Below are 22,291 nucleotides of genomic sequence, written 5' to 3' on the forward strand. Positions count from 1 at the left end.
CTGAGAATCTTGAAAATGTAAGAGATATTTTTGTAATGGGAAAGACAAAAATATAAAATCAATTTCCCATGACTCTAGAATTTTTTAAATAGGTACAGGATAGGTTTTTGCATTGTTGTGCATCACCTGCATATCTCAAGTTGGACTTTGAAAAGTCCTTGGGTATCGAAATCATGTTTCCACAACTATCCCAGAGTTCCTAGCTAGACATGCAAATGAGCACAGACAGGTATTGTGGTTCAGACTCCATAGACCATTTCTGCAGACACCCTTATCAAAGGACAATGTTTTAAACACACCATAGCATCAGTGACCAGAAACCAGCCATGGACTGCAGTTTCAACCTTGTGGGTCTTATCAGCATGGCGCCGGTTCTGGTCTGGAAGTCCGTGTGTGTGTTTAGGAGTTAGGGGTATTGTTTGCGTCAAGTGATTTTATTTTAGGTCCTTACATCAATTATTTACGAGATGGAGCTCCTTGATGGCCTTCACCCTTGTTCTCTTTCATTGTAATCTATATCGTCTTTACAGAGGCAATGTGTAATCTCTAACTTTTCTCTTTTTTTTTTTTTTTTTTTTTTTTTTTTTTTAGGACACACCTTACTGCTTAGCAAAAGCATCTTTAACATGTGTGATGTGGAAATCATTAACATCAGCCTAGCCCACATTTTCCATTTTCTGTAAAGTAAATATTATTTCTGGTTCTCATCATTATTAGTCTTAAAAGGAAGAATTAAATTATCCAATGTCCAGCTGACCGCCCTAGAGATGTCAAAGACATGATATCACTGTATTTTCAGTAAAGTCAAAGGGTGTGGTGGCCAAAAATATGTTTCTTCTGTCTTGGAATTCAGTATAGAACATGTATACTTTATGATTTACATGTCTTGCACAAACTCAAGAAAGATATGAATGAGCCTATGATGCTGTCTGATCAAATCTCAGAAATTCTATTTAATATAATTGTATTGTATAGAAATTTTTATAAGGCCATTTAAAGGTTTGTGTAAAGGGTTACTTCAACGTCACTGACTCCTATCAACATATCTACTTCGAAAAGTGGGCATTGATCTGCACTTTTGTGCCGGGGGCTATTTACAGCCCTGTTCTGGGCGACAGAATGCCCGTTCTACGCAAAAGTTATACAGGCAGCGCGTCGGCAAGAGTGAACTTTTTCTCCCCTTGCTCCTACTATTGTCGTTTAGCTCTGAGCCAGTGAAATTGTCTGATCAGTTTCGCCGGCTCTTCCCTTTTATTGACTGTGCAATGCCCTTGGTGATGTCTGTGGATTCCACTTGAGTATACCTGTATTATTATTTACTAGTGTATATGTATGTATATGTATGTATGTGTGTATATATATATATATATATATATATATATATATATATATATATATATATATATATATATATATATATATATATATATATATATATATATATATATATATAGAAGGTAGAATTGACAGCACTCCAAGGACTTCTTCATAAAAAATAACTTTTATTGTTCCAAAATAAAATATCAACGTTTCAGTCTAGCGATTCTAGACTTTCATCAGGACATATTACACATGCATACAGCTCCTCCTTATGTACCCACACTAAGCAATCAATAAACTCACCCCTCCTGGGTCTGGACCTCCCCTCCGAGCATCCCGGATCATTTTCGCGCCGAAAATGTCGGGCGCTATCTGATGACGTCATCGTGCGTCTTTACGCATGCGTCATGACGCTTGCGTCACGGCGCTCGCGTTACTGCGCATGTGTCATTTCTGGAGCCAGTCGTTTACACTGGGTTACCATGGGGACCAGATACCAACAAACAACTAAGGGCATAAGTTACACTCAAACCTCAAACAACTCCATAGATTCTGACAATTCGTATCTATGTTACTTACTGCATTCAAATTAAAAACAAATTTATACTAATGGCCAGAGATTTAAACAGTCCAAGCCTAATGTATCCAAACCAGATTTGCTTAAAGGGACTATGGCATATATTATGACTATTGGACCGCATCAATTGAACAGAGCTGATGCGGTCCAATAGTCATAATATATGCCATAGTCCCTTTAAGCAAATCTGGTTTGGATACATTAGGCTTGGACTGTTTAAATCTCTGGCCATTAGTATAAATTTGTTTTTAATTTGAATGCAGTAAGTAACATAGATACGAATTGTCAGAATCTATGGAGTTGTTTGAGGTTTGAGTGTAACTTATGCCCTTAGTTGTTTGTTGGTATCTGGTCCCCATGGTAACCCAGTGTAAACGACTGGCTCCAGAAATGACACATGCGCAGTAACGCGAGCGCCGTGACGCAAGCGTCATGACGCATGCGTAAAGACGCACGATGACGTCATCAGATAGCGCCCGACATTTTCGGCGCGAAAATGATCCGGGATGCTCGGAGGGGAGGTCCAGACCCAGGAGGGGTGAGTTTATTGATTGCTTAGTGTGGGTACATAAGGAGGAGCTGTATGCATGTGTAATATGTCCTGATGAAAGTCTAGAATCGCTAGACTGAAACGTTGATATTTTATTTTGGAACAATAAAAGTTATTTTTTATGAAGAAGTCCTTGGAGTGCTGTCAATTCTACCTTCTATATTTCTGCCGAATAAGCACCGGGCATTCAATTGGAGCAAACAGTGAGTGCAGCACCTTTTGAAAATTTTTATATATATATATATATATATATATATATATATATATATATATATATATATATATATATATATATATATATATATATATATATATATATATATATATATATATATATATATATATATATATATATATATAGAGAGAGAGAGAGATGTGGGAGGACCTAGTGACGAAGGCATCATAATATATAAAAATAGTTTTGGAATTTTGAATTTTAATTAAATGGCTTTACTGGATATTATCTTTTTTGGCCATGTAGAAAAATGGTTGTGAGGACTTTTTCTTCTTTCCCCCCCCCCCCTCTCTCTCACAATTGTACAGACCGGCTCAGCTAGCTACTCTATATGAAAACGTTTCGGAAAAGAGAAAATATTACCGTTTTTTTTTCTGAATATTCTGGAATACCTGTTAGGGTCTCTGTGGATCATTACCCGTATGCAGACGGGAATTCCACAAAGTACAATGACATACAATCCGATAATCGTCAAGCTTAGGTTGGATATGTTTGTTTACTTAAAACAAGATCTTGTGTTTGTGTACGGATTCTGACTCCTCTTACAGATTTAGAGAAAACCTAACACTTTTCCTATTTTTTTGTTGCATCGTGCAATTACCTGAAAGCGCCACACATATGTCATTTAAAAGCATTCTATAGTGTAATGAATACAAATTTGTATTACTTACACTATAGTTCATTTGTGCCCTCCTTGGCACTGCAAGGGTTAAAACACCCAAAACCCTTCTTACACTTACCCGATTCCAGCGCCGATCTCCCTTAGTGCTGGGTCGGCACTCCGCCTCCTCCAGCGTCATCTTACTTGGGGTGGGGGGCTAATGCGCATGCACGGCAAGCACATTACACCTTTCTTACAGGAAATCATTGCTTCAATGCTTTCCTATGGGATTTAACTGACGCTGGATGTCCTGATGCAGAGTGTGAGCATGACCAGCGTTAGTTAGATGACTAAATGTCACCTAGACACCAGGAAGTGTCTCTGGTGGCTCTCTGACCGCCACTAGAGGCAGTCTTAGCCTTGCAATGTAATCATTGTAGTAACTCTAAAACTGCAATGATATACATTGTAGGACTAAGAGGGGCAGGGAAACTGCACCCAGACCACATTAATGAGATAGAAGTGGTCTGGATGCCTATAGTGTCCCTTTAACTTTTTTCTTTTAAATAGGAATTAAATATAATCCTTATATAATTTAACTGGTTTTTGAATAATGCTGAATTGTTTAGCTAAGTGGAGACTTTCTGTTAAAGCATTATTTTCATCAGTTCCAGGATTAATTTCTAAAGGTAATATGGTTTGTAAAGTGCTGTAAAGCTAATCGGAACACAAAACTAGGTAATCTGAAATCTGCTATACTAGGGAGAAAACGTTTCTTTATAGCCTATTATGCTGCTCTGTGTGTATGTGTGTATGTGTGTATGTGTGTATGTGTGTATGTGTGTGTGTGTGTGTGTGTGTGTGTGTGTGTGTGTGTGTATGTAGGGGTGTATTGATGTACCGTTAACATTGTAATGTAGTGGTGTACTTCTATGTTTGTTTGTGTAAATTGTTAGCTTTTAAACGCAGGTTTATCATAAGTAGCTGTTTCTGCAAAAATCAACAACTGATTACAAGACAAGATGCCAAATTCACAATTCTGGGGACCACAACTCAGAATAAGCTTTTAATTAAAAGATTACCCCAATCATTAAAACCACTGCAGCCTGACCCAGTCCCCCAGTCTGGTCTACTCAGTAACCTGGGTCCCCGCCAGGTCAAGTGGCCCCTCAGACGCCAGCCATTATGTGCAGGCAATAAGTGCAGCTAAATCTTTTAGGTGCTGTAATAGATTGTGTACTATTCATCATAGCAGTGGTTTGGTTTTGTCTTTTTAAATCAGAGTGGGCAGGGCTGATATCCACATTTCCTCCTTCCTCAGCCCCCTCCCTCTCTGTGACCATAACACATTGTGGGGATTGCTCCCTACAGCCCCCTGTCAGCTTCTCCCAGCTGGAGCAGCACTGGCCCCCCACCAGCTCAACCAGCGGCCATATTGGCAGGAATAGCCTGGGAGACATGGGGCAACTTCCAGCTCTCCATCCACAGCCAGGGGTGAGTGTGCGTGTGTGATTGTGCAAGGACCAATATTTTGCATACAAAATAAATAATATACGCAGCACTGCAAATAATCTACCAGCACCCCTCCCGAAATTAAGTAAATTAAACCGAGGAAATCTAAAATGGCTGCCTATTTATACTGGATAAAGACCTTTCACCTAAGCCAGCCCCCTAGCTTTGTCAGGGCCCTTATCCGCTAAGCTGCGCTCGTTCCTTGGGGCTACGTTAGTTCTGGTGATACCCCAATGTCGCTGACAGACGTATTGTTACACCTCCAGCAACAGATGGGGTACAACTCCATACATGCAGCAAAATGTATCGAAGCGAAACACTGCACATACCGACTCCAGGCACCATCACCACTTCAAATTGCTGAAGTGGTCATGGTGCTTGGAGTAACCCTTTAATAGCAATGCTGCTGAAGGTACAATAAGAATGAAAGTCAGAAATGTATTCTCATATACCAATTATTATATATGGATAACGTGGGGAGTTGCTCACATTTTCTGATTTTTATTTATCCCACAAATTGTAAAGAGCAGAACCGTGAGTTGGTGTGGCACAAAATGGCTGAATGGACACCATCTCTATTCTTTCTATTTTTTAGTTATGTCATTTAATTGGTTTTCATTCTATTTTGTTTATTACACCCCATGGTAACTAAATAAGAATCCTTTATTTAAATCTTTAAAATGCTAAAGTACTTTTTTTTTTCTCTGAAGATCCTCAAAATATTATTCCTTGGGTGTATCACTGTTACGCACAAGGGAATAAATTGCCTGCTTGTGAGAATTATATGGAGCCGATATGGTTGGCATGGAGACAGACCAGAGCTTCCTATGTTATGGCAACCAATGATGTGGATGTGCAAAGTGGTTTTATGGGAGCTTTTAAAAACACCGCTCCCTCCACTCACCCCTAAAGTGTAAACAGTGAAGCACAAGTTACTATAAACGTCCAGATGGTTTCACAAATAAAGCTGTGATTACTTTTTATAACGTGTGGCATTATTTATCATTTCGGCTCGCATTATGAAAAAAAAGAAAGATATATATATATATATATATATATAAAAAAAAAATATGCTACAAATGGAAAGTGTGAATTTTCAGGAATTAAACGTGAATTTCACATTTCGACCATTACAACCAAACTGGTTTCATTTTGGCCTCAAATTTGGTATTCACTCTGAATACACTGAAATTACCTCTCAACAATTTACACTTTTTAGGGAATAACTAATATATTCTCTAAATCCATGTTGCTCGTTCAAGCAGTGATTTGTTTTTGTGTTAAAGGTGTGTGGCCAGGGGCAGGGATGTTTTGAGAAATTTTAGGTACCGGTAACTTACTAATAATTTTTCCAGCTAAAATGTAAATTTAGAGCAAAAGCAATGTATCTTATTTACACAGACTGATTTGTAAACACGTTTATTGTAGTTTAAAGTATTATTGCTGTGGAGCTCTGCTACAAACAAATACCATTTAATTCCTAGACAAGAGGGACACATGGATTTGGACCCACGACAGGGAATATCTTTCCTAAATTGGGACACTTGAGGGTATGAAATAGACTCCTAAAATTGAGAGACTGACTTCCTGCTGCTATTTCATCTAAGATTTTTCAACATGTTTTTCAATCCAATGTAAATGCAGGGGGGCCCAAAACGTATATGTTACTTTGCATTATAAGTTCTAAATTCTTTTATCTGCCCTGCGCTATTCTTCCCAAATGCCACACTGATATTTAAATACCTGAAATTTAACGTCACTTTGTTGTCATCGATTCAACGGTATACCTACTTTTGGGCCACCCAACATATTAATTCATAACCCAAATCACACCCACTACCTAAAATGCCAATTGTAAATCTACTGCTAGTATGATGACTTTGCATGTACCCAGGGCTGCCCTAGGCGAAAAGATTTTTGCCGCCCTTGGTGAAAAGATTTTTGCCACCCACTCATGCAGAATTACATATACTGACACATACACGCTGACCCACACACATACACTGACTCATAAAGACACACGCTGACCCATGCAGACGTAGAGACCCATACACACACACACACACACACACACACTGACACATGCTGACCCATACATACACACACACACACACACACACACTGACCCATGCAGACACACAGAGACTCATACATACATAAATACATACATACATACATACACACACACAGACCCAAGCAGACTGACATACACAAACATACTGACTGAAACATACTGACACACATTCTATGAAACACACTGTGCATTCTCTCTTACCTTCATTGCACTTTACTCTTCATTCCACTTTACTCTTCATTCCTGTCTTCTTTGCTGCACCCAATGGCCGAAAATTTTTCCCCAAGCCCCATTTCCTGTTATTCTCCCGCCCTCTTGTACCCACGTACAGGGCAAGGGGCGGGAGCGAGTGAATGACTCGCCCTTGCGCTGCTGCGGTGCTTGACTAGGAGAGGGGTCCTGACTTAGCAGGCTGTGGTGAATGCCGAACCAACAAGTGCTCCCTAGCGCCTGGTAACGCGGCCGGCTATATATAATCAACCACACTTGATAGAGGGGGCGGCCAGACAAGCAGTAAAGCCACTGCTGGTGCCCTCCTCTCCCCCCCAAGAAGGCGCCTTAGGCGGCCGCCTACTTAACCTATAGGACGTGCTGGTAAAAGTATGTACAAAGGATCAGCGCTAATATACCTTACAGAGATAAATATAAGGCAGCACACCTAAAAAAAAAATAGGGCTCACTCACAGGCCCTATTAAACTATTAAAGGGAGGGTCCAGTATGACCCCACATATGTTGATTGCCCACAACTGCCAGACTTGTTTTGGCTGGAATAGGTGGCCAGAGAATCATGGGGGTTGTAGTTCAGAATCATCTAGGGGGGCCACAGTTAAAGATGGCTGTTGAAGAGGGATCGAGGTTCACAGGTGGGGTTAAAAAAAAAACCTGATTATAAACTATACAAACGATACTTACATTTTGGACTCCTAATTATTATTCATTATCTATATTTCAAACTGTTTTTTTTTTTTTTTTTTCTTATATCGATTTTATTATGTAGTGTCTTGAATAGTTTATAATCAGGTTTTTTTCATCTGTGGCGCCACCTCCCCCTCCACCTTAGCTAGATGTGCATTAAAGGACCACTATAGGCACCCAGACCACTTCAGCTTAATGAAGTGATCTGGGTGCCAGGTCCAGCTAGGTTTAACCCTTTTTGCTGTATGTTTACCTATGAGTTAATCCAGCCTCTAGTGGCTGTCTCATTGACAGCCGCTAGAGGCGCTTCTGCGCTTCACACTGTGATTTTCACAGTGAGAAGACGCCAGCGTCCATAGGAAAGCATTGAGCATGCTTTCTTATGAGACTGACTGAATGCGCGCACGGCTCCATTCAGCAGATGACGGAAGAAGAGGGAGGAGAGTCCCAGCGCAGAGGGAGCCCCTTCCTCCCCCTTCAGCACCACGGGAGTGGGATCCTGAGGGCGGGGGCACCCTCAGGGCACTATAGTGCCAGGAAAACGAGCATGTTTTCCTGGCACTGTAGTGGTCCTTTAAAAAATATAAATGGGGAAAATAAAATCATACAATTCCTGATGGGTCAGGATAGGCAGAGCACGAGGATTGTGTTCATGTGATTTCCTAAGGTAAGCAAGTCTGCTTGGATACAGTAACTGATAAAATCTCTTTACAGCCCTCGTATGTCACTAAGCTGCTGATGAAATACAAATTATTACAAGTAGTTTCTGGAATCTGATTATAAATTAACTAGCACATAACTATTGCCCAAAGTAAATGGAAGGCAATCCAATAATCTTTCATCTTTACAGCTTTTTCTTAGAGCAAAAGTTATTGGCAGTTATAAATAACATAAAAATCACATGCTTACAAACTATTAAAGGGAGAGTCCAGTATAAGTTCACCTTATAAAACGCTTTGAAATGTTTAGACAAGCTATTTTATGGTAATACGGTATATCCCGTACAATATGTTATCGGTAGGTGACCTCTCTTACTATAAAAGCATTTAAAAAAAACTACAAAAATGAAATCTAATCGCATACAAAAAAATTTAAACTTGTAATTTTTCTACTACTTTTAATACTTTTATTAATATTAAATATGTTTTAGTTTTGTCTTTAACTCTAAATGGTTTTATTGTAATTTTTAATGTGGGGGGATTTTATGTCCACACGAGTTGGTTAAAATGGCAAGTTTGATTCAAGGACCACTGAAGTTACCCACACCACTTCACTTCTATCAAGTGTGTGTAGTGCTCCTGTATGTTTAACCCTTTTAAGGTAAGAGAACACTGGTGTCCGTTCTCGGGCCAGTACATTGAGTGGTAATATTCTCTCCCACAGACAGCACCCACTTCACATTATAACATATATTGTGCTTGGAAGTGGATGGTAATGTGTTGAGTTCTCTCTTTCAGTTTGACTCATGTTAGAGTTGGTAAACTAATTCTGTGAGATTCTGAGAAGTGGCAATAGCTAGTCACATGGGCTGCCATTTAGGATGGCACGGGTTAGCTTTAAAAAGGAAACCGATATCATCAGCCGTGGTTTGGCAACTTAATATCTGATTCAAATCTAAAGTCTGTTTCCGAGAAAAGGGAATTACATCCTGTCTGCTTTTTTCGTGTTCTAAATAAAACAGACACATTGTGGACACTCATTGGTTATCTCCCACTTGATGATAAAGTATTTTGCTACCAGGTTTTGATAAATACATATAATGTTTGCCCACTTGTACTTATGGATAGTAAGTGAGGGTATTGATTGATGCTCTAAAATATCTTACTCCTATCTTTTGCAAATTTGGACAGTGGCGGGGATATTCGCCAAAGTGAATTTAAAATTTTACACCTAAGTAGATGAAACGGAAAGCATAGCGGATTTACAGAATTTCCCGATTTCAGCTACTTGTGCCTTAAATTTGAAATTCACTTTGAATTCTCCGTTTAGTAAATAACACTGCGGATGTTGCTTATATCCAGTTGAATGTTTCACTCTTGAGCCCTCTTTCTAATAATTTATTATCTGTAAGTTTTGGAAATGTCTAAATAAAAATTCTAAATAAATGAATTAATAATGAAATGGACGTCAGGTGCTCTTCCCATTAATTACCAAAGGAATGTACTGTCCGCCTGGTATAGAGTAATTCATGACTCCTTATGAAGATTAGATCTATTTCTACTGACTAAAGTGTTAGAGCAGGGATACCCCACATATGTTGATTGCCCAAAACTTCCAGACTTGTTTTGGCTGGAATAGGTGGCCAGAGAATCGTGGGGGTTGTAGTTCAGAATCGTCTAGGGGGCCACAGTTAAAGATGGCTGTTGAAGAGGGATCGAGGTTCCCTGTATTGTTGCAGGATTGCATCATAAAAATATACAAGGAACGCTCCATTGAAAATGCATTTTCCAACTATTTAGTAGATATACCACAAAAACATGTACAAAAAAAAAACGTTGGTGATTATATAATATCTTGGCTTGCATTACTAGATCTGCAGCTACTATGGACCCTCTACTTCTTCCCCAGCATAAACTTTCAGCTTGTGGCAGAGAGTACTCCGAACAGAGCTTCTTATCGAGAGGCCTATGTGCTGGAGCTGTGCGCATGCTCAGGCAGTTGTGGCTTTCCTATGCTTCTCAATGAGCTATAATTAAGCTCACTCAGAATGGTGAAAGGCAGGGGTACACTAGCCCTGTGCACCTGTCTCTCCTGTTGGCTCTGTGAAGCTAATGGAAGCAGAAGAAAACCTCCCTGACTGTACGAATGAGAGTCAAAAGGGGTGTGTGTGTGTTCCCTTTTATTTTACTGTGGCAGTAGCCTCTCCTCATTCCTTCTTCCAAAAAAATGCTTTAAAGAAAACACACCCCTCCTGAGAACTTGTTCAGGGTAAATAATCTTAACACGAGTGGGTATCTTCAGTGAAGTGGCGAGTAAACACATACAGAATTGGAATCTCGTCGATATTGCCAACATACATAGATTGTGACATTAGTAAGGCATAGCCAGCGATCGTGCAGGATATGAGAGAACAAATAGAAGCTTGCAACCCTAAACCACTGAATTCTATAATTCCACTAGGAATTCTGCATGTAAGATTGTCGCTCGATACATGATGCAGCATGTTAGACACACTGAACCACCCTATAGTAATCTATACATTGACTGAGTAGTGTATATAGCAGAGATATTTATCCAGATTTTCATACTTGGTTGTGGACTAGAACAGGAGTAGGCAACCTTTTAGTAGTACTGTGCCAAAACAAGATCTTGGCGTGGCGGTCCTATTTTGTTTATTTTGAGGTGTGTATGTTACAGTTTACTGCTTGTGTTTTTTTTGGGTGCTGCAGTTGCTTTTGTAGAGTTGTATGTGGGTGTTATATTGCATATGTTCATAAGTAGTTTGTGGTATTGTGATTATGATACCTGTGCATGGGGGATGCTTGTGGAATTGTGTGTGGATGATATGTCACATTGAGTGTATGGTGGTCTGTGTATAAGTGGGGCTGCTTGTGGCATTGCATGTGAGAAGCTGTTTGTGGGGTTGTGCTTATGGGGACTGTGTGTGTTTGTGTATGAGCTGTTTGTAAGGGCTTATTCTGCAGCTCTGTGTATATCTAGCAGTGTCTGTGCTTCCAGGTCCCCAGGCTGGCTAGATACAGGTCAAGGGCAGGAGATGCAATAGCCAACGCGGGCTGCTCTACAACGTTGTGGATTTCTGTTCGCAGGTACTGGGAGTTTACTTCCTCTAATTGCTGCAATATGTAAATTGAGGATTATCACTCACCACCTTTAATCACTGCTCGCTTTGCAGTAGCAAACTTAATTCCCGCTGGGTCTCCTGGTAGGCCAGAGCCTCTGGTAGCCTCTGGTAGCCTTGAGTGCCGTACAAAAGCACCTTGAGTGCCATGCATGGCGCATGTGCCATAGGTGACCATTGGACTAGAATGTAAATAAAGTAGTTTTCCTGGCACTATAGAATCCTACAGTGCCCCCCTCCTGCAGCCCTGAAGTGTGTAAAACCCCTTCAATGACTTATCTCAATCCAGCGCCTCAGCATTGGGTCAGGATCCGCCCACTCTCCTCCCTTGCCAACGCCAACTGGCAAGGGAGACCTACTGTGCACGTGTGGCAATAGCTGCGCTCGCATTAGGATTTCCCTATAGGAAAGCATTATTCAGTGCTTTCCTATGGGGAAAAATCTGTTGCTGGAGGTCCTCATGCAGAGCATGAGGACGTCCATCATCAGATAACGGACCAAAAGTCAGTTTTAAACCAGGAAGCCCTCTAGTGGCAGTCAGGTAGACAGCCACTAGAGGTGGAGTTAACCCAGGAAGTAATAACTGCAAAATTTGCTATTGCAGGGTTGAGGGACTGAAGTGGTCTGGGTGCCTCCAGGTTCCTTTTAAACCCATAACACCTGATGAGCAGTTATTGCAATGAATGGTCCATGATTTACTAATCTTTTTATTGGGTCAGATGTTAACAGACTAATCTGGCTCGAAGTAAGTATGAATGATTAAAAATTAAACATGAACAACAGAAGGCTTCTGTAAAATGGTTTTAGAATTAAAACGTATTAATATTGACCTAATATACTCCTTTTCCACTGAAGAAGCAAATGGCAATAAAGAAAGCTTAGTGTCACTGTATAGTTGAGAAATGAAACTGATGCACTTTGTTTCTTCCTTCCTTTTTCCTACCAACGCAACTGAAAATAAAAGTACAGTGTGTTTTGGGATTAACTGCATTGGTTTGCGTTCAAAAATCATTTGAAGCAAAAACTGAGAATATGAGAAGACTGAGGACTGACAAAAACTTGGTAGCTTGCCCTCCGGTTAGTCCCTGCTCAGGTCCAGAATAGAGTCTGTTAAATTAGAGAAAACCTCTACCATTAACATATTAGAATGATCCTGCTCATGAGGGCAGCCCAAATCCAAAATGCTGGCACATTCCCTACACACGAGAGATACAGGAACCCCAGATGGTCGTTTCAGCCGTCTTTGGACCTTGTCATTTGGTTTATGCCGAGACATTTAAAATAAATATATGCTTTAATTTGTTTAGAATTAAATGCCCGCCTTGTGTGTGTGTGTCCCTATTTATGCAATAATGTGTTTTTAGTTCTTATTTCTTTCAAGATACAGGTAAGCAATTTTTGTCCTTTCAATTTTCATGTATGTATTTATTTGAAACCAAGGTCCTGTATGTGGACAAGGTTGGCTGATAAGATGTGTGTGTGTGTGTGTGTGTATACAAGACTTTACAAAAGTCCATTATGAAAAGGCATGACCTTCGTCCACTATAAAATGAGGGTCAGATATGAAAATTTAAATTCTTTCCTTAAATGTGTTTCCTATTCAAACAGAATGGAACTGCGAATGGCTACAGCCTTTATAAGAAGCCGTTTGTTGAAACCTTTGAAGAAGCCCCAATGTACGTGGCAGTAATGACCTATATTGGCTATGGATTGGTCACTTTGTTTGGTTACTTGAGAGACTTTATGAGAGCATGGGGTCTAGAGAAATGCCACATGGCCGAGGAGAGGCAAGAACAGAAAGTAAGATGGATATTTAATTTTTTTTCTTTTTTTGGGTGGGGGTGGGTGGGGGCGGGTGGGGGCATTTTGTGTGTTGATTTCATTTTATTGCTCATTTAAAGTTTTTCAAATCAGACAGTGGAAGTGTATTTCAAAACAATAAATTAGTAAATATTTGGACATTTGCAGCCTGTTTGCCATTTTTATTTGACATTACCCATTTAAATGTGCAATATTTAATATGTATAGTAAATACCTTCTTTCCCGGAAAATAAGATCCCAGAAAAACTCAATAGGTCTTAGTTTCGGAGGAAATCTTATTTCAGTTAAAAAAAAAAAAAAAAAAAAGAAACGTGTGCCAGAAAGCAGGTCCATGTTAGGGGGAAAAATCATAAGATTTTTGTAGATCATTTTTTATTCTTAATTAAGAAAAGACCTTGCAGTCTCATAAACCTATGTAATTGGTCAAATTATTTAATCTGTAGATTTGAGATTAGGTTTTTAATCCAATATATACCAACTGTTGTCCATTTATAGATATTGATATCTATTATGTTGGCGAACAGGATGCATTCTAAGCCTATATGTACCCTATGTCAACCTTCTAACACACCCTGGAGATTTAGAGTGTGACGGGGGAGATGGGGTTGCTCTGGGTGAAGGGGAGACTGGGGCTGCTGGCTGTGAGGGGGCAGGGGCTACTGCATTGTGCTGACTTCGTTTTATTTATTTTCCATACAGGATTTCGTCCCCCTATATCAAGACTTTGAAAATTTTTACACTCGAAATCTTTATATGCGAGTACGAGACAACTGGAATCGCCCCATTTGCAGTGTTCCGGGACCGCAGTTTGACCTTATGGAACGATTGACTGATGATTACAACTGGACATATAGGTAACTCTGTCAACTAGTCAGTGACTATACGTGTGTGTGTGTATTTCTATGGAAAGAAATTAGATATATTTCTGATATCTTTATTTATATACCTTATTGCAATTCCCTTTTCAGATTTGCTTCTCTTGACAGTATTTCCTTATTTATTTTTTTATTTTTTTTATCTTCTGCAAATCATAGTATAATATTGCACGCTTAAATTTGCTATTCAAGTACCGGTATATGTTTTTTTTTTTCTGTATTGCCAGAGGCATTCAATTTACACTATTTCGATATACATTCATATTCATATTGGATAAGGGTGTATTCTTTGGATGAACAAGACTTTGTTATTTTGGAGCACTTTAATGAATTCACCTATATTTTATATATGCATATCAATTTTGTTCTGACGTTTACATGTCACATTTTTACCAGTCTGTTTTTAGTTAATTTGATCCCCCAAATATATTCTTTATGCACAGTTTTCTCATTTATTCTACCTCCTACAGTAAGTGAGAGTAGTTTAACATAAACCATATGGTTATGTGAAGTCTTGTGAAAAGATGGATTTCCAGAGTGGCTCTTAGGGCACATTAATAAATAGATGGAAACTCACCGGGGCTGATATCTCATTACTGGGTGAATTGGCTGGTATGTTACAACCTGGTTGTTTTTTTGAGGGGGGAGGGGGGTTTCCGTTGCCATGGGAATGTGAGACACTGGTAACTTATCTACCATTTTCCTGGATAGAATTCTCCTCTAACTTGTAATTAACTAATTCACTTTGTCCATCAATAATTACTTGAGACATTGTATTGTAGTTGTAATCTTAAAATGGATGCAATTCAGTTCGATATGACCGAACGTCTTTAATGAACTTAACTTGAAGAGGGCCTTTTGACAAATCTGAACATGATCTGCCCTCAGTAGAACTTTGGACATAAGTATGTAATTTTACTTAATTACTTTTTTCATTTTATACTTGTAGGCACACAGGGAAAGTCATTAAAGACGTCATAAACATGGGATCTTATAACTACCTGGGATTTGCAGAGAACGACGAGGATTTCCTGGTCCCAGTAATGGATATGGTGCAAAGTCATGGTGTCGGAGTTTGTAGCAGCAGGCAGGAGATGGGTAAGCACTATAATCACTGTGATTTCACTGCATTTTGTGAAGATGTGCGTCCTGCGATTCTTCCGTTGATTCACGTCACACAATTATAGGTTGGCCTTTACATTTTATTTTGTATGAAGTGTCAATAATCTATCACTCATTTGAAAGTACGCATGTTCTATCCATGTTCTATTACTTTTGCCAATGGTGAGCTGACAACTAACTTTATGGAAAATCTGTAGGTAAGAATTGTACAAATGTAGTGTTTATTTAAAAGGTGTGCTCGTTCATTTGACATTCTGTTACTGTTCATTTAATTTCAGCTATAGCAAAATATTTTTTTAAACATTTTTGCAGGAAAAAATAAGTGTTATTTAACTTGTCAAAATCTGCTACTCTACCGAAAATTGTTAAGCATTAACTGTGTGGTTTTTCTTTTTGTCAGTTTATTTTTACAAACCTTGATAATATTATTTAGACTTTATATTCTGTATTGATTCGTTGGCGTTCTATTGTGTTAACAAATATTCAGTTCTATTCATTAATTTTTTTTTTAATGGGGTGAAGAGGCAGTAATCTCTTCAGTTTTTACTGTTGGAGTTAATCCTGCGATTAAAACCCTCATTAGTAATCTACCTGGTAACATTCTAAGATGTGAATGTTATCTGCTTATTAAATGGAACCTTATCAATTAAAGGACCACTCTAGGCACCCAGACCACTTCAGCTTAATGAAGTGGTCTGGGTGCCAGGTCCCTCTAGGATTAACCCTTTTTATTATAAACCTAGCAGTTTCAGAGAAACTGCTATGTTTATAATGGGGTTAATCCAGCCTCCAAATCCTCTAGTGGCTGTCTCACTGACAGCCGCTAGAGGCGCTTGCGTGATTCTCACTGTGAAAATCACAGTGAGAGCACGCAAGCGTCCATAGGAAAGCATTGTAAATGCTTTCCTATGAGACCGTCTGAATGCGCGCGCAGCTCTTGCCACGCATGCGCATTCAGCCGAAAGGGAGGATTGGAGGCGGAGAGCAGGAGGAGAGCTCCCCGCCCGGCGCTGGAGAAAGAGGTAAGTTTAACCCCTTCCTCACACCAGAGCCTGGCGGGAGGGGGACCCTGAGGGTGGGGGCACCCTCAGGGCACTATAGTGCCAGGAAAACGAGTATGTTTTCCTGGCACTATAGTGGTCCTTTAACCCCTTAAGGACACATGACATGTGTGACATGTCATGATTCCCTTTTATTCCAGAAGGTTGGTCCTTAAGGGGTTAAGCTGGCTTTGTTATAGGAACACTATAGTATCAGGAGTACAAACATGTATTCCTGACACTATAGTGCTGAAATACAGCATTAGGTACCTGGTTCCCATCTCTCCGCAGATTAAAGGTCTTTTCTCCCAAGTCACAGTAGTCTTGCCGTTGCTGGCTTTACCTGGCTCTGCCTCCGTGACTGAAATAATCAATTTTGATGATCTCAGCCAATCCAATGCTTTTCTATAGGAAAGCATTGGAAGGCTATTGCGCATGCACAGCAAAACCGTGCTGCGCCAATCAGCATCTCCTCATAGAGGTGCATTATATCATATCATCTCTATGGGGAATGTTCAGTGCCTCCATGCAGAGCCTGAAAATGCTGAACGTAGGTGCTGCACCCTGTGTCTGAGTGACTGCCACTAGAGGTGTTACTAGGCACCAATACAAACACTGCATTTTCTCTAAAAAAGGCATTTTTTTGCATTGCTGAGGCTGCATGAACAAGCTATAGTCGCCAGAACCGTTACATTAGGTCGTAGTGTCGCTTTTAAGTGGTTTTACACATTAATTAAGTAAATCTTTGTTTTTCAGGCAATTTGGATAAGCATGAAGAGTTAGAGAGACTGGTCGCTGAATTCCTTCATGTAGAATCAGCTATGGTGTTCAGTATGGGCTTCGCAACCAATTCGACAAATATCCCCGCGTTAGTTGGCAAGGTACACACTCGTTTTCTGGATGTCTTATAGATACGGTTAATGGTTATTGCCTGAGCACTAATATCAACACTTCCCTTTTTGTATGTGGTTTTTTTTTTTTAAATGCAGTATTTTATGAATAGTTGATGCTAATTGTAGTGTTGCGCCATTACCTTAATTAGGGTTTTCTAAGGATAATTAGTAATCTGATGTCCAACATATATTATTTACTAATCGCATTAATCTTGGGAATGGTGAAAATAATATTGGTTTGTTTTTTCCTGGTAAAATGTTGCATAAATGCATTTTATATTTTACGTTTATTTTTCCCCTGCAGAGCATTTCAGATATTCATATACAGTAAAATAAAACAAACTACAGGTTCAAAGACACAGCATTGAGAAATCAGCATAAAATAAAAAGCAGCACCAGTACGAACATTAGACATTACATTTTATCACCTAGATTGTATGCATGTTTGTGCAGGGACATCTTCAACACTTTTCCCTGTCGATTATTATTTTGTCTGGCAATTACTTTCCATAGTGTAACCCCCACCTAAAACTGTGAAGCGCTTCAGACTATGTCGGTGCTATAAAAGCACTAGTAATATTTGCATCTATTCCACGTCCATTTTTTTTTTCTTCTTCAAACAAACTAAAGAATCCTGATCATTGCACAGTAGGTTTTCACGCCATGGCATGTTTTTGAAACGGGATCATCTACGTGATGATGGTTAAATGATTTATAGAACTTGCACAGAAAGCGGCCCAGTGACTTGCTGTCTTGTGATTAGCTAATTGTACAGATGGAACATAACACCAGGATAAAACACACATCCTTTGACCTGTAAATCAGGTAGTTCTGACACCCTTTGCTTTACCTCTTTCATCAGCCTCGTCTTCCTGTTTGCATGCCTTTTTTTTTTTCTGTTCTCTTTGTTACGTTTCAGAAATTCCTCTGTGTTTATCAGACATTGTCTTAGCAGCCGATGTGTCATAGGAACTGTCATAGGTATTTCCCTGGGCGACAAATGATTGTCACCACACCATACACGCTTCTCCTGCCTTTGGAGAAGTTTATTAGTTAGAAACTTATTTATTGTGTCGGCTATCGTTGCCCTGCTTAGCCAGAATGATTGAAAATTATTACATGATATAAAAAAGGGGGGTGGTGGGGGGGGGGGGGGGAGCACAAGCCTATGATATAACTTTACAAACGGAAACTTTCTTTAACCCTTTAACTATACGGTGCACCGCCTTCACACCAAAGACACATTTTTGTGTTAAGAATAATAATTAAACTTATTGGACTTTTCTCCCTCATCCAATGATCTGAAGGTTAGGATGAAGTATTTTGTTCCTTGTGCTGCTGTGCTTTTTGGTTTGCTGCCAAACTTTACATACCCACCTAATCTCATTGGCCAGCACAATAGTACTGTTATTTTGGTGCCTCCATTCCAGCTGTTGTCATTGATGGGATGGTATAGTGCAAGGAATACAAAGTTGTATTTCTAGAACTATTGCCCCCTCTGTATCACCCCCCCCCCCCCCCTTTGCGGCCGCCCACTGTTACTGTACTTGCTGCAAATGCTAAAATGTGTGTAACAATGTATTCGTTTTCTAGATTTTGTATGGTTTAAAACCCCTTAAGGACACATGACATATGTGACATGTTATGATTCCCTTTTATTCCAGGTCCTTAAGGGGTTAAGCATTTTCTAGTGTGGCAAATACTGATTTCACCCCGCAGGTGTATTTTTTTTTATTCTAACTGTTCCACAGTGTTTGGATTTAGTTACTGTAGGGAACCATAGTTATGCAGCTATTTTAGGAAGGGATTATTGTTTGGGCAGGCATATTTCCTGTAGATATTCCTGCTGAGCATCAAGCTGCCTGGTTTCCACTAATTGTATTTCACCGAGAGCATCAATAAAGCTTGGAATGGTGAATGTTACTTTCCGTGTTTTCACGATGCAGCCAGACACACCAGCCTGTGTTAGAAATGATAAAATATATATTTCTTGCTTTGTCAACATTGGGTGTTTCTCGTTAACTCTGCACCATGACAAAAAACTAAACTACTACTATGTTTGGTGATGCTGAAAGCATTCTAACATTTCAGTCAAGACAAACGGAATCCTGTAATGGTGTAAATTGTTAAATGTAATTATCAATCTATACAAATGTTAGTACTTGTTAGCTTGTGTTCTCATAATTGCCAGGAATAACGAGTCCTGCAGCCAATAAAGTCATTTTATTTTTCCCTTGAGCTTTTAGTGCACATATTCTTCTTCAGCTGTTAAAATCTAAATGTACCTATTCAGAAACGTTTGATGGATACATTGCATGTGTTTGAATGGTGTATTTGGACAAATTTTCCCTATGTTTTTCCCTCCTCCACATGTAAGGTCATCTTGAAACTTTGAAGTTACGATTTAAAAATGAATAGCAGATAGTAGTAGACTTGTGCACGGTATTCAACTGAGCCGAAACAATCAAATGAATAAGTGTCTGAGGTCCTGAACTACATTTAAAAATTGGTTAGAATCGTGCAAAAGTCTGTCCATTATAAATTGGTTTTATTTTTTTGGGGCACTACAGTTGTAACTCTGTAACTTTCAATCGGTTTTTTTTTTGGTGACATATCTTTGTGACCTTATCTTCATTGGCCTTTCAGGGCTGCCTCATTCTAAGTGATGAATTGAACCACACCTCTCTAATCCTGGGTGCTAGACTGTCTGGAGCGACCATCCGCATCTTCAAGCACAATAGTAAGTGTTAGCTGTATTTAAACACAATATCTGCTTGCTTTGTATGTTGGTAGGCATGCTGGGTGGTTGTCAGAAATCCTTAAAAGTTTTGGGCAAATATATCTTAATACTATTCTTTTTATATTACGTCTTTGATTTTTTAGAACTATGCTTTACCTTGCTTATAATTTACATAGCAACAGCAACCCAATGCATCGGAGTATTTGTGTGTTATAATGCATTGAAAGCCTGTTCATATATTATAATATTATAATATTCGTATTCACAGTACATGCATTTTGTGGTGCCAAACACTGCTTCGGCTCCGTGACGGGTAAAATTATACTATAAATATTCTAGTTCTGCAAAATAATATGCCTTAGGTTCACTTTTTCCCTTGAAAAGCAATTACTCCCTCATTGAATAGTTCAGGATTGCTTGACACATTAACTGGATTCCTTTTTGTTAAAGTAGGACGTTTATTACAGGGATTGTTCTTAGCAAGTACCTTGCCTTTGTATTCCTCTTAAATAAATCTCTTCCGTCATCTCTTTCAAAGCTGCTCTCAGAACAACGTGTCACTTTCTATAAACGGATATCTGTAGGCTGTTTGTCTCTTAATAAAACCTGGTAAAAATTAACTGGGATTGATCCACTTCAATGGGACGTTCAGGTGCAAGGCGAGTTGAGCTCCTGCAGGGGATTGTTGTGAACTAATAGCCAAACTGCACAATTAAAACCCAAGCAGGATTTATTCTGCCTCTGTCTTGATAGAATTAGCGTAATATTATTACAATTTTACCACACATCATCGTGAATAAAAGGTAATACAATTACTAAGGGAATTACTTGAGTGTTCTTATTTATTTATTTTTAATTTGGCATTAGTATTCACATTTTATAGAGTGACAAAAAGGATGCATACTATACGGTTCTTTCCAACAGCAAGGCTGTAGGTTGGTGACTTGTTATTAATTTTTTGTTTTGTTTTGGGGTTCCTATATGGTAACCTTTAAGGAAGAGATAAAAAAAAACAAAAAACAGGTTGTGCAAAATGTTGGTGTAGAGATGTTAAACAACACTAATAATAGTAATAAAGTAGTAAAATAGTATTTACAAAATAGTCCCAAATTTGATTGATCAACATAGTTTTCGTTTTTCTACATTGTAACCTTACTTAAATCATGTGGAACCTACATTTATTTAAGGAACACTCCAAACACCATAACCACCACAGACCACTGTAGTGGCTGTGGCCCTAAGATTATCGTGGTGCCCTCCCAGGGTAAGTAATGACAACTTACCTGGGTTACACCAGTTACCCACCAATGCCTCCTCTGTAGCGACCCCAGTTAAGTTGCACCAGGGCACGTCTGTAATGGACTGTAGTGGTCATGGTGCTTGTAGTGTTGCTTTAAGGTTCTAAAACATTCAAAGCTACCATCTATTAAAACAGGGTTCCCCCAACCTGCGGCCCTCCAAAGGTTGCTAAATTACAACTCCCTTGATTATTTGTATGAAATAGATAGCCAGAGAGTCTTGGGAGTTGTAGTTCAACAACACCTGGATTTCCTGAGTTTGGAGAACCCGGTTTTACAATATTGGCACAATATAAGATCTGTGCAATCCACAAGCACCATCTTTTCTGTCGTTTTACTATGACTTTTTTGTGTATCTTTACATCTGTGATTGTTTTACTGAACTGGGAGATATGTTTGAGAAGAAAGTAAACTGAAAATAACAAAGATCGGTGTATATGGATTAATGTCCTGACATAAAATCCGAATCCATGCCAGGAATTTTGATTGAATCAGAATTCAGTTGAAGCTGTCCAATGTCGTTATCAGAGATACATATTTTCATAGATTTTGAACTTGATGGACTCCAGTCTCTTTTCAGCTTATATTTGTAGAATAGTGTCATTACTGTAAACAACCCGAGGTATAAGATGCCTGGTGGATGAACTAGTCTTATTATTAAATATAGTGTTACTTGTGGTATGTGCTTAAAAGCTCAAGATGTATATTCTGTGTGTATATGTATATTCTGCTCTATACATTTAGTTGAGATTGGAACAAGTTCATGTTTAGTTAATTGATTATTGTGCTTATGGTTCCATTGGTTACACACTTTATTTATAATTATATTTATCTCTGCTGGATGCTTCTAACATTATTAACAATAGAGAGAAGTATAATGTGGAATATATGTGCCTTGGTTCCAGGGGTATGTTAAAA

General features: G+C 39.0%; 1 protein-coding gene across 1 annotated transcript in view; it reads left to right on the plus strand.

Annotated features, from left to right (window-relative positions):
- SPTLC3 (serine palmitoyltransferase long chain base subunit 3) overlaps positions 1–22,291 on the plus strand; it is a 138,857-nt gene that overhangs the window by 12,707 nt on the left and 103,859 nt on the right. Inside the window, exons 2-6 of the mRNA XM_063444035.1 lie at positions 13,193–13,384; positions 14,105–14,259; positions 15,230–15,378; positions 17,199–17,323; positions 19,982–20,075. Of these exons, the coding sequence (XP_063300105.1) occupies positions 13,193–13,384; positions 14,105–14,259; positions 15,230–15,378; positions 17,199–17,323; positions 19,982–20,075 (715 nt within the window). The remainder of the gene's footprint in view (positions 1–13,192; positions 13,385–14,104; positions 14,260–15,229; positions 15,379–17,198; positions 17,324–19,981; positions 20,076–22,291) is intronic.

The sequence above is a fragment of the Pelobates fuscus genome, chromosome 2 (assembly GCF_036172605.1).
Source record: "Pelobates fuscus isolate aPelFus1 chromosome 2, aPelFus1.pri, whole genome shotgun sequence".
Classification (NCBI taxonomy): Eukaryota; Metazoa; Chordata; class Amphibia; order Anura; family Pelobatidae; genus Pelobates; species Pelobates fuscus.